The sequence below is a fragment of the Fukomys damarensis genome, unplaced genomic scaffold (genome assembly GCF_012274545.1).
Source record: "Fukomys damarensis isolate Sample0158 unplaced genomic scaffold, DMR_v1.0_HiC HiC_scaffold_17, whole genome shotgun sequence".
NCBI lineage: Eukaryota > Metazoa > Chordata > Mammalia > Rodentia > Bathyergidae > Fukomys > Fukomys damarensis.
Genome location: NW_022900929.1, coordinates 1,496,743 through 1,508,932, shown reverse-complemented (window position 1 = coordinate 1,508,932; position 12,190 = coordinate 1,496,743). Strand labels below are relative to the sequence as shown.

Genomic DNA, 12,190 nt, shown 5'->3' with positions numbered 1-12,190 from the left:
ACCATGGGCGACCTGCCTCGGGACCCCGGCCACGTCGTGGAGCAGCTCAGCCGCTCTCTGCAGACCCTCAAGGACCGTCTGGAGAGCCTCGAGGTAACGGTGCTCCGGACTCTAGGGGTGACGCCCCCGGTTCGTGGGGTGAAGGGTTCGGGGGAGGAGCGGGTACACGGGCTTGTCTGCCAGACGAGCTGGGTTTGGGGTGCAAGAGGAGGGTCTCGGTCTTACTCAGGACCTTACTTGCGTCGCACCTCTTTCTTCCGTCCTCCCTCGTCTCTTTGTTGGAAATGAGAGGGTTAACCCCCCCATCCCCTTCCTCGGGCGCGCCAGGACTGAGCCCCAGACCCTCAGTGAACTTGCAGAGGTCCTGGATAGTGAGCCGGACGGCCAAGCCAGGCGCGAAATGCCCGGGGATGTGGCGGCGGCTTTCCTTTCCCGAGAGTGTCCACGAGCCAAGCTGGCTGTATCTGGTTGTGCCAGGGGCTGCGAGGCTGCCGCGGGAGGTGGGAGGTCAGCTGCCCTGGGAATCTGGTGTTTTCTTTTCACCAGAAAAGACCAGAAGAGGCGAGAGCCGGGGCGGTGAGAAAAGATAGCGCAGCGGGGTCACCTGCGACCCCAAAATGCACATCTAAGCAAACCTCTTAACTTCCAAGGTGCTTGCCTATTGAGTTGGACCATTTTAAGAGGCCCTTTCGGATTGCTTTTGGGGAAGGGATCTTATTACTGTCTCTCCTTGAAAGACGTACAGTTTGGAACTTTGAGAGAGAAATCTTCAATTAATTTTCCTCTTTGCTTCCCACCCTATTTAAGAAGTGTGGACATTTCTGTTAATAGAGTTTATCAAAATACCTATTAGCAAGACAAGGTTTGAATTACAGGTGGTAATTATTGTTAAATTGTTGGAGGGTTTCTTTTGGCATGAAAGCTAAATACAGTATTTCCAGCATCTGTACATGCCATGAGTCATTACGATTACTAACAGCTAACATTTCTTGAGTACTAAATATGAGTCAGACATATTATTTAATATTAACTCCTGCAACAATGAACAGTATGCGGTGGGTTCTATTTTCTGCAATTCATAATTTGGAGCACTTGGACACCGAGTGAGGTAAAGAGCTTGCCAAGGGCTCATGGCTTAGGCGGCAGTAAGCTGAGACAGAGGTGTAAGAGAAACAGAAAGTGAAGATTTAGGAAGAGCATTAAAAACAAAGATTTCTGGAATTTAGACTCCTGATGCTTTATGCCTGTCATTGCTCGATGATATCTCTGCAAGCATAGTTATTTACCTTTGTGTCATTCTGGAACTTGGAAGCTGTTTTCATTTCCAGATGAAGGCTCTCACCAGCTTTGAGCATCACTAACTCTGTAGGGGAAACAAACTCTATATTTTGGTCTTTATCTGACAAAATTATGGGTGTTGGTTTAAATTTTGACTTTTTAGTTAGAGGAGAAAAGCAGCTTTTTTTGGAGAGGGGAAAATGAGATTCACAAGTTTCAAATATTGCAGCAAAGTAATTCTTCTCTGACTTGAAATCCTTTCCCTACTTTCACCGCGCCCCCCCCCCCGCCAAAAGGGTCAGCTGTGCAGTGCTCCCTTTCAAGCCATTGGTGCGATTTAATCCCAAGTTTTTGGAAGCTTCTCCATGTGTGGTCGGGTCATGGGAGCTACATGTCACAATTTCTGCTCATCGAGCCTGAATATTTTTCTTCCTCTTGCGTCCCCTTCTCCCCGACTGAAAGCTCCAGCTCCGCACTAACGCCTCCACCACGGGGCTTCCCAGTGACTTCCGAGAGGTGCTCCAGCGGCGGCTTGGGGAGCTGGAGAGGCAGCTGTTGCGAAAGGTGGCGGAGCTGGAGGATGAGAAGTCCCTGCTCCACAATGAGACCTCCGTTCACAGGCAGAAGACTGAGAACACTCTAAACGCGCTGCTGCAGAGAGTGACCGAGCTGGAGCGAGGTACAAAGTGCTGGGTTTGTTTGTCTGGGAGTGGCTTGGTTTCCATCCCTGTGGTCAGACTCAGGATTTCAGTTCAGGGACAGCAGAGGGTTCTTAGATGTTGGTGCAAATAATAGAGTTGACAACAGTGGTTATCTCAGAAATCAGCATCAGCCCCAAGGGCATTGCCCATGGGAAAGCAAATGACCTCAGAACCTCCTTGGACAAACAGCTTGTCTCCGGCTTCCTCCTATGTGGACACTTCAGTCCCATCTTAACTCATCTTTGCAGCAGTTTCTGTGCATCTTTCTCTTCCCCACTTGCACTAAGGTAGGTAAGTTTCTCCTATGGGATTCAGAAAGGGAGGGATGAAGGGCTCTAGATAATTCACATTGCATTACCAGCCCCTAAATTGCTAGGTGGCCTGAGTATATAATTTTAAGTTTGCTGGGAGTGGATATAAGATTTTAATCTCAGGTGTACTCACCTGAAACAGGCAGTTTCTGATTACTCAGTTTCATGAATTGCTAAGAGAATGTCCAGTGACTCTTGTAATAACATTGGTCCAGGAGGGCCAAATGGAGAAGAGGATTGCCTACTGTTCCATTCCATGAGACACAGGTTTCCTTCATCCCTTTCCTGTTCTCTTCCTTCAATAATATCTGTCTTTTCTTCTCTGCCCTTCTGAGAAAAGGGTGGTGTGGTGCCTTACATTCTCAAGTTTCCAAAAACAGTTTCCTCTCTGTCTGGCTTCTGCTGCTGGGTGACATCAGGGGACTCATTAGGTCTCAGGGCCTTCCCTGAAGGCAGAGCAGCTGCAGCTGAGGCTGTTCTCACCTGGCAAGAGGGGAGGGCAGCATCTAGCCACAGGTGAGCATGGGTCCCTCCACTGAGCCAGAGCCATGGTGTGTCTTGAATCATTTGATCCACGAAACAGGCACTGTGTGGCTATTTTGTGCCTTGGAAATGATGGCCATGGAGCCAGAGGAGAGATTTGCCAGAGACCTCAAGGGCTGAGTGCCTCTTTTAGCACAGTAGCCAAGTTGCTGCAAGGTCATGGATTAGTGGAGTAGTACCAGGCATTGCGTTGAGTCCTTCACTCCCAGAAAGTTCAATTTCCTTTCACATATGGGAAAAATGCTCACTTCTCAGCCAAATGAATGTCCTTTGGGGAAAGAGGCCAAAGGGGCCTGTGCCATTTGCTGGGAGCTACAGTGGCAACATAAACCCACCACCCCTCACACCCCAGTCTCTGTTCTCTGACTCAGGACCAGTGCAAGAGCCACGGGGCTTACCTCACACCCCTTCACAATGGCTTTGGCCACCAGGAGCTGCCACTTTGTGATTTCCCCTTCCCTCCCAAGCCTGTCCACAGCCAGAAGGAAATAGGCCTCAGGCCAGTTGGCCCTGATTCTAGCACTAACTCTCTCCATCCTTATTTCTCATGAAAAGCTCTTAGAGCTCCTCTGTCCTGGGAGGGGGTGAGTGACCAGTATCCTGGTGGCCATTCTGGCAAGTGACTGGCCTGGAGAAGCAACTCAGTTACATGGACTGCTGTCCTTTGACCCACTTCGGGAACTCTGGAATCTTTCCCTGTGTCCTATCAACTCATTTCTGGGCTAAATCTTTAAGGAAAGTGACCACTTGCTGAGCAGTTTGTTTTCTGGACGGTGGGGTTTATATTGGTACTGTTTGTGACCATTGTCAAGGGACATGTAAGTGCACAATCCCCAAGTATACTCTGAGTGGAGAGTACACCAAACTCCTTAAAGCATCCAGCTGAGTGCAGAGGTGCTAGACCTCAACCATGTAAATGGGGAGTTTTTGCTGGGTCTCTGGCCTATGGCCCATTATCCCATGCCTGTTCTTGGCCAGGTACCCAGGCTGTCTTCTGTAAGTACTGTGACTGCACTACGGCAGGTAAGAGTTACAGATGAGGGACTGAAGTCACAGCCAAGTGACATCTGCTTTTCCTGCAGAGCTGGAATTGAGGGTTGTGACTCCCAAGGAAGAGCGAAGGCTTCTGCCCTGCTGGGCTAGGGGCTTTTGTGAACTTGGCAGGCAGTGACCCTGCATGTGGATGCTCATGGCCCCTGGCTCCCTGGGATGCCTGTTTTCTTTGTTATGAGACCTACACATTCGCAGGGGCCTCCAGAGTCCAGGCCAGCTGGCCAGGCGTGATCCAGCTCATTGTTGAAAGTGGCTTTGGCACTGAGAAGACCAGAGCCTCTTCCCTGTAGCCCTAGGCTACCCATCCCCTCCTTGAGTTTGTCCGCCACCTGCAGCTTCTGATTTATTGTTCAGGCTTTTTAATTACTTAATTGGTTTTAACTAAGTTTCCTCTGAACCTCCAAGCTGTTTTATTCAAATAAAGAGCACCAATTTTCAGGGTGTAGACCCTCTCCTCTGCCCCTTGAATCTCCTAGCTCTAATTAAATCTATCTGTTGTTACCAAGCTAACAATATTACTGATACTGAGTCTTATTACATTGGAAAGCCTGCCCACCTGCAAGCATAGAAGCCATTTCTCTTTATTAGATAATGATGCCTTCATTAAGAACATGACCATTTGATGCTTGAAGATTTAAGTTCTAGTGGCTCCACATAGTGGGAAGAGGGACTTCCAGTCCCTGCTCTGTAATTTACTAGCTATGTGACCTCAGGTAAGTCACCTCACTTGTCTTAGTCTTGGAATTTCAACTCTATGACTGGCAAAACCAGGGGATGGGGCTGCCTGTTTGTTTTTCTTCAGCCTGATGAAGGGCCTGCCCCTGCCCTTAGTCTGGCCTGGCCTCTCCACTTCCTGGGTAGCCATGTCTTCCTAGCCTTGGGAGATGCTCTACAGCCTGGGTGCCTTGCTCTGGGAGGCCAGGAGATGACACAATCATAGGCACAACCATATATTTGCTAAGAAGCCTGGGTTCTGGTGTCGATGACATCCTCCCCGCTCCAGAGAGGCTGGAAGGGTGATCCTGGGCCTGTTCTACCCTGAAGACCCTCCTCAGATAGATGTGAGCCCTGGCCCCAAGAGGCTTACTCTAACAGAAACTGAATTTGGTTATTCAAACAGCTTACCCTTTGTGGGTGCTTGTTGAATGAATGAAGGTTGTTTGGGTGTCTTTGCTGGCCAGATTTGGTCTCCAAATAAGAGGAAAGCTTTGGTCACGACAGCCCACTGAATCAATGTTTACCTGCAAACTTTGGAATCTGTGATAACAGGGACTGGCATTGTTAAAGTAATTTTGAGTTTATTAAATCCACTTCAGAGTTTGTTGTACAGGACATGGAAAGTGCTGTGTACATAGGGGTGGCCTGGGGAGAGGGAGCATCCTTACTCGACCTAGAAAGTTCTGGAAGCAGGTGTGTTCGTTTGAGTGGGGCGAACCCCTCTGCATGTATATGCCTCCGTTTGGTTTGGGACTATAGAAAATGGCCAAGAAACACAATCCTCTCTTGGGGAAGAAAGGGAAAATGGGAATGAGGGAATTACAGCAGGGGTTCAGCCAGCCACTTCTGAGTTATTTGTAGTGTCAAGACCTGGAGCCCAACTCCTTGGCTTCAGTGGTGGCAATTATTTAGTATGACAAAGTGACATGATCTTGTTCACTTGGTAGGTGTTTACCTAGGTCCCTGTGAGACTTTCCATCTCCAAGCCCATGTGCTATAGATTTCAGACCCTGCTTCTTCACAAAGAGGCTCAGAGCTCAGGGAAAGATCTGAGGAAACAAGACCTGGCTGAAATAAGATTATCTGGCTTAATGGAACAAGAAAATCAAACTTATCTCTACCCACTTCCTCAGTCTTTCTAATCATCAGCTATATTACAAAAATAGGGAGTATTAAGCAGAAAGGACCATAGATTTTTTTCTTACTGGATTTAAAGTAGGCTCTTTTTCTGTTGTAAAAGACAGAGCTAGTGCCAGGCATGATGGTCCACACCTGGAATCCTAGCACTCAGGAGGCTGAGGCAGGAGAATTGCAAGTTTGAGACCAGCCTGGGCAACTTATCAACTTAGCAAGACTCTGTCTCAAAATATAAAATAAATCCAGGCACATACCTATAGTCTTACCACTCTGAGGCATGAGGAATGGAAGTTTGAGCCTAGCCTGGGCAACTTGAGGAGACCCTACCTCAAAATAAAAATTTTAAAAAGGAAAAGACATGTACTACAGTGATAAAGCACTCCTGGATTCAATCCCTAGTATCACAAAAATAAATTAAAAATAAAAATTCTCTAACACATCAAGTACATTACCCATAAAGTAATCCTTTCCTCTATTTCCTTACCCAGGCTTCCTTGGGGCCTCAGACTTCCTGGTACCTCTTCATGGACTTCCCATCCACAGACCTTTCTCTGCCACAGTTCTCCCTCCTCTGCCTCCCTTCTGGCCCCTGACCTTCCATTCACCACCTGCTGCTGGTTTCTTTTCTGTCTTCCCCTCCAGCATGTAAGCCTCTTGAAGGCAAAGACTGTCTCTTGGCTGGCAGGTGATGATGCTGCCTGAGTGTGGGTGCAGTTGAGATTCACTGATCTGGTTTCTTTTCTGTCTTCCCCTCCAGCATGTAAGCCTCTTGAAGGCAAAGACTGTCTCTTGGACTGCTGGACTTCAGCACTTTGAACAGTGGCTGGCAGGTGATGATGCTGCCTGAGTGTGGGTGCAGTTGAGATTCACTGGGGGCAGGGTGACCTAATGGCTGTACCTTCTGTCTGCCCAGGCAACAGTGCATTTAAGTCACCAGACGCATTCAAAGTGTCTCTCCCACTCCGTACCAACTACCTGTATGGCAAGATCAAGAAGACACTGCCTGAGCTGTATGCCTTCACCATCTGCCTGTGGCTGCGGTCTAGTGCCTCACCAGGCATCGGCACCCCATTCTCCTATGCTGTGCCTGGGCAGGCTAATGAGATTGTGCTGATAGAATGGGGTAACAACCCCATCGAACTGCTCATCAATGACAAGGTGAGGCTACTAGGTGTAGGCCTGGGCATTGGGGGAAGTGGACACCTGGTGAGGGGGAGCCTGCACCTGGCCAGCCTGGGACACAGCCCAGCAATCCTGGCCAGAGGCTTTGTGCTGAGTTGGTCCCATTCTGGGGTGCTGGCAGAAAGGCAGGGAGGGAAGGGAAGAGTGGTAGCACATGGAGATCCAATCAAAGAGTCTGGCCAGGAAGCAGAAGGGGTTGGGAGGAGCAGAGAGCAGGTCTCTGTGTGCAGGGGCTGGCTGGGGAGATCTTTGAGAGATCAGGTTTATAGAGATACTGTTTTTACATATAGTGAAACTTACTGCCTTAATGCACATTTCAGCCAGTTTCAACATATATACAGTTATGTAGCCAGCATCACAATAAAAATAGAAAACTGTGCCACCCTCTCCCACCCCAAATTCTGTCCTGTAAATTCCTACCCCGACCCCTGCCACAGCCTATAGTCAATGCTGGCCATTCTCTGACCCTATAGTCTTGCTTTTTCAGAGAAAATGGCCCTTTTTAGCAAGTGCCCAGGAATTTGGTTTCCTCAGAAGATAAGCTGTGGGCCTCCCAGAACCTTCAACAGCGCCCGCTTCAAAACTTTCCTTCCAAAGTGCACTAAACATAACAAAAGCACAGCCTTGTGTCCTCTGGACTGGATTTCAGTGCCAACTCCCTGGCTGCCCCGGCTGCCCAGGCTGTGCTCCTGTGTGTGTGTCACACATGCACAGCCCAGCCCCTCACTATGGGCTATTCCCATCGGCTCTGGGTGGAGTTTGTTTAAATTGGAAATGCTGTGGAGCCTGTGGAGGATTAATTGTTCCAAATAACATGGTAGGACTGAGAGTCTTATTTTCCTCTCCTCTGAGACCTCTAGTAAACATCTAATTCCTGGAGGAAGGCTTTGGGTTGCTAGGAGACCAGCAGTAACAATAGGGGCCCCTAGCTCAGCCTGCAGTTCTGTATGTGATCTATGCGTCTCCTCCCCTCACACTGATACCCTCCAGCCTCTACCCAGAGAGGGAACACCCACCCCTGAATCACAGAGATCCCAGAGTGACACCGGGGACATTGGGAGGAGAGATCCCTGCTCTGTTTTCCAAGGAAGCTAGCTAGTTCAGAGTCAGAACCTGACTTCAGGTTCTGTGCAGAGAGCTCAGGGCCAGCGGGGAGGGTAACCCTCATGTCAACTCAGTCCTCATCTGGGCTGGGACTATGATGTGTCCAGTTCACGCCAGGGGTACATGCTGAGCCTGCCCTCTTCTGAGTGTCACCCACAGCAGAGAAGGGGAGCTCTGCAGCACAGTGGCCGTGGGACTCGCAGGTGGCCTTCCACTTCAGGTATCAGGGCTGGGCACATCCTCATCTGTATGTGGCTGCCCACAGGTTGCACAGCTGCCCCTGTTTGTCAGTGACGGCAAGTGGCACCACATCTGCATCACCTGGACAACACGAGATGGCATGTGGGAGGCTTTCCAGGATGGAGAGAAGCTCGGCACTGGGGAGAACCTGGCCCCCTGGCACCCCATCAAGCCAGGCGGGGTGCTGATCCTTGGGCAGGAGCAGGTGGGTGCTCTCCAAGAGTCTGGCCACTGTGGTCTGAGGGCTGCCCAATGGTCATGACCCATACTGTCTCATGGGCTCAGGGCAGGTTGCTGGGGACATGGCCAGCACTGGTAGGGACCAGGTTGGGGTGAGGGATTCAGGCGGATTCCAAAATCACATGTGACATGGAGGGGTGGGGGCCCTTGTGGTCATGAGGTTGTCTTGTCACTCGGGTGCCAGCTTCCTTCCAGGGCTGAGGCTGCAATCTGCGGGGTCTGCCTTTGCCTGGGTTAGAAGTGACTCGTATGCTGGAGCTGGTATCTGCTGGGTGCTGCTTGCTGGGGGTCCTGTCCTTGATTTCCAGAACAGGGCACTTAGGAAATGCCAGTCTGAGTGTACAGGAAGGAGAGAGGGAGACCTGGAATTGCCCCCAGGAGATGTACCATCTAGGTGAGGGGAGCAAACAGTCGTGTTTGGAGAGCTTGGAGTCTGGTCCTTTCCTAGCCCACTCCCGTCCTCTGTCCTCTTACCACTCCCTTGAATGACTTGAAGTCAGGAGATACAGCTGTAGTTCTAGCTTTAGGCAACTGTTTCTCCTGTCTGGCCTGTTTCGCCTGTATAAAATGAGTGGTTTGAGTCAGCTGTGTCACAGGCCTGGCACACCCTGAAGTCTCAGAATCAATAGAATCTGTGATCAGAGTAGGGAAGTCAGAGGAGTGTCCAAGCCACACCCCCACCTTCCTGGAGAATTAGTGTGTGTGTGTACGTGTACATCGGCCCTAATAGTGGATGTCCTGTCCTATTTCTCAGGACACTGTGGGAGACAGATTTGACGCCACACAGGCATTTGTGGGAGAGCTCAGCCAATTCAACATCTGGGACCGCGTTCTCCGCGCACAGGAAATCATCAACATCGCCAACTGCTCCACGAACATGCCAGGCAACATCATCCCCTGGGTGGACAACAACGTCAATGTGTTTGGAGGGGCTTCCAAGTGGCCCGTGGAGACATGTGAGGAGCGTCTCCTGGATTTGTAGCCACCTTCTCCCTGTCCAGGAGGCCAGGAGCAGGCCTGCAGGGGTTTCAGTGCCACTTATTCCTCCGTTGAACTGTATAAACCTCTTGCCCCAGTGGGTGGGACCCCAAAGCCCGACCCCAGGGAAATTCTAAGACCAATGCCATGTGGCATCATTTGTCACTGGCTTATTTGTTCCTTTCCAAGGTTTTAGTTTTGGGGGTTAGTGCCAGAATCCCTTGGGTAGAAGCCCCAAGCCACAAGTGGGCAAACAGCTGATTTCCTGCTGGGGGTGATGTCTGTAAGCCCCTCTCCTGTAAATGCTAGCAGCCCAGTCCTGCCTGTCCTCTCAGATCCCTGGTGTCCTGTGTGCACCTTCTGTATGTCCCTTGTGTATAGAGCACATCCCTGCTGTCAGCTGAGCACACAACAAAGATAGTCACCCCTGATCTACCAAGGATCTGTACCCGTGTCCTGTGCATCAAGTCTGTCCCTGTGAGGAAGTCTAGCTGGTGAAGGGCTGACTGCCCAGACAAACCCTGTCTTTCCCAAAGCAGGAGAGGGGTTGCTGACTCCAAGGGGGGACCCAGACGGGGAAAGGCCACAGTAGCTGTTCTCTGCCCCTCTACCACTGTTTCCTCAGACCCATGCTTCAAAGGAATCACTCATTTGGTGCCAAAAGTTCATGTGCAGCTTCTACAACCATTTGGTGTGCCCTGGGGACTATTTTTCCCCATCAGAAAAGAACAGCCATTAGAAGGCTCCATTTTTTACATTTTGCCACTGTGAGAAGTGTGTCCATTTTTAATCCATGTTGATTCCTGAAAGCATCTGTGCCCATCGACTGTTTCCCCCAAGAACTTTTAAGAAAATGAATGTCATTTGGCTGATGTTTGCTCAGTGACTCCAGGATGCTTAATATTATTGTAATTATTTTAAAGAGAATGTGATTAAGTGGGGAAATTTATAAAGCTAAATATTATATATTTTATTTTTCATACCTGTTTGAAGTGAGAATCTGTGGAAATTCCATTTGTACGACCAAGTTGACATGCCCATCCTGACATTGTATGCCACAAGAATTCTTCTGAAGATGGAATTTTGATTAAAGTGCACTGGAAGATGCTTCAGGTTTTGTTTCTCCCCACCTGGGGCCAAGGCGGGGTGAAGGGGGTCAGGGGTTGTCTGAGCCTGACCCAGTGGACATATCCAGACCTGTGTCTGGAGGACTCAGGAGCTGAGGATACGTGTGGGAGGATGCATTCCAGGTGTACCCCATCCTTTCTCATGTCAGATGGGGGTTGCCCAGCAGATTCTGTATCCCTAGCCTATCTCTGTCTCATCAGCCAGCTGAGAGGACCCACAGCTGCCTCAGGTGTGATACCTGTTCAGCACTTACTCTGTGCAGGTGCTCTTCATTGAGCATCTCATTTGCTCTACCTGACAGCCCCCTGGAAACGCTCCTGCTGATTCACAAGTGCATGCACAGAACAATTAAAGCTGCCTTTGGCTCCTGTAGCCAGCAAAGAACAGACCCTTGGTCATGGCCGGCCTGTAGCTCTGAAGCCTGCAGACCTGTCCCTACAACCACTTGTCCTCTTACCTCTGCCTTCTGGTCCTTGACTCAAAGGCCTTTTGCCACTGCAATCTTTGCAGAGTTCTTTGTGTGCCTGCCTGCCTGCCTGGCCCTGGCTGGCATGTTGAGAGTCCCTTAACCTCTGTCACCCCACTTTCCATTTTTATCTTTTTACTCTGTCTTGGCAGCTGCAGGGTATAACTTAGTTTGCATCCTTCCCAAGGAACATTGTCAGTTTCTACTATAATTGGGGGTATTCTAATCTAGGACCACATGACACTAAGCCAGGTATGCTTCGATACCTAGGCTGTGATGGGAACTGTAACCTCTAAAACCAAGACTGGTGGATCACCATTTGCAATATTGTGAATTATGACTTGGTAGGTCCTGAATGTCATCAGAGTTGGATAGAGCATGAAATTAGGCCAGACGTCTTGCTTGGGGGCCTTTGGAGCCCAGTGTACTGAGGCCAGTTGGAGAGCAGTTTATTTTGAATGCCCTTTGTAATGAAAACACCAGGGAGTCAGACCTCCCCAGGAGAGGTGCCCAGGGTGTCCCTCATTTTCTGTGGGCTGAGCTGACCTGATTCCCTGGCTCTGCCTCCCACGTGAGCAGACTTTTTACCCCTGGCTGAGTCAGATAACTTCCTGCAATTGGAGCCTGGAGCGTGGACCCAAAATGCTCGTTACTCACCAGCCCTGAAGATGAGAGGACCCACCTTCCCTGGGACACAATACCCAACATCCACAACTTAAAGGAAAAGATTTATTTTGGCTCACAGTTACAGAAGTTTCAGTTCATGGTTGGCAGGCTCAGACACAGAAACTACATGGTGGAAGGGCCTGGGAGGAGGACAGCAGCTCACATGTGGCGGTTAGGAAGCAGAGAGGGAAAGGAAGAGCTGCAGAGGGAGATTCACCCCTCCATGTCAGGCCCCCAGAAACCTCTGGCTGGCCAGGCCCCACCTCCTAACAGCACACTCAGCTACTGAACATCACTGGATGAATCCACAGACAAGTACAGCACCCACCGGATCAATCTAAAACCCCTGCCTCTGAGCACATGAGAGTTTTGGGACATTCTGGATCTAAACCATAACACTGCCTCTCAGCTGCACAATGGTGATCTTCTGTTGGGCATTTTACCTG

General features: G+C 49.9%; 1 protein-coding gene across 1 annotated transcript; it reads left to right on the top strand.

Annotated features, from left to right (window-relative positions):
• Positions 1-3: 3 nt before the first annotated feature.
• Nptx2 (neuronal pentraxin 2) lies at positions 4-10,563 on the top strand. Its single transcript, XM_010642741.2, has 5 exons — positions 4-93; positions 1,741-1,957; positions 6,654-6,898; positions 8,292-8,471; positions 9,261-10,563. Exons 1-5 carry the CDS (start codon positions 4-6, stop codon positions 9,486-9,488), a joined length of 960 nt encoding a protein of 319 aa, XP_010641043.1. The 3' UTR covers positions 9,489-10,563.
• The last annotated feature ends 1,627 nt before the right edge of the window (positions 10,564-12,190 follow it).

Excerpts from the sequence above, each read along its gene's own strand:
- Nptx2 (XM_010642741.2), top strand. The coding sequence starts at position 4 with ATGGGCGACCTGCCTCGGGACCCCGGCCACGTCGTGGAGCAGCTCAGC. Across the intron at positions 94-1,740 it reads ACCGTCTGGAGAGCCTCGAG|CTCCAGCTCCGCACTAACGC; the intron begins GTAACGGTGCTC and ends CCCGACTGAAAG. Across the intron at positions 8,472-9,260 it reads TGATCCTTGGGCAGGAGCAG|GACACTGTGGGAGACAGATT; the intron begins GTGGGTGCTCTC and ends CCTATTTCTCAG.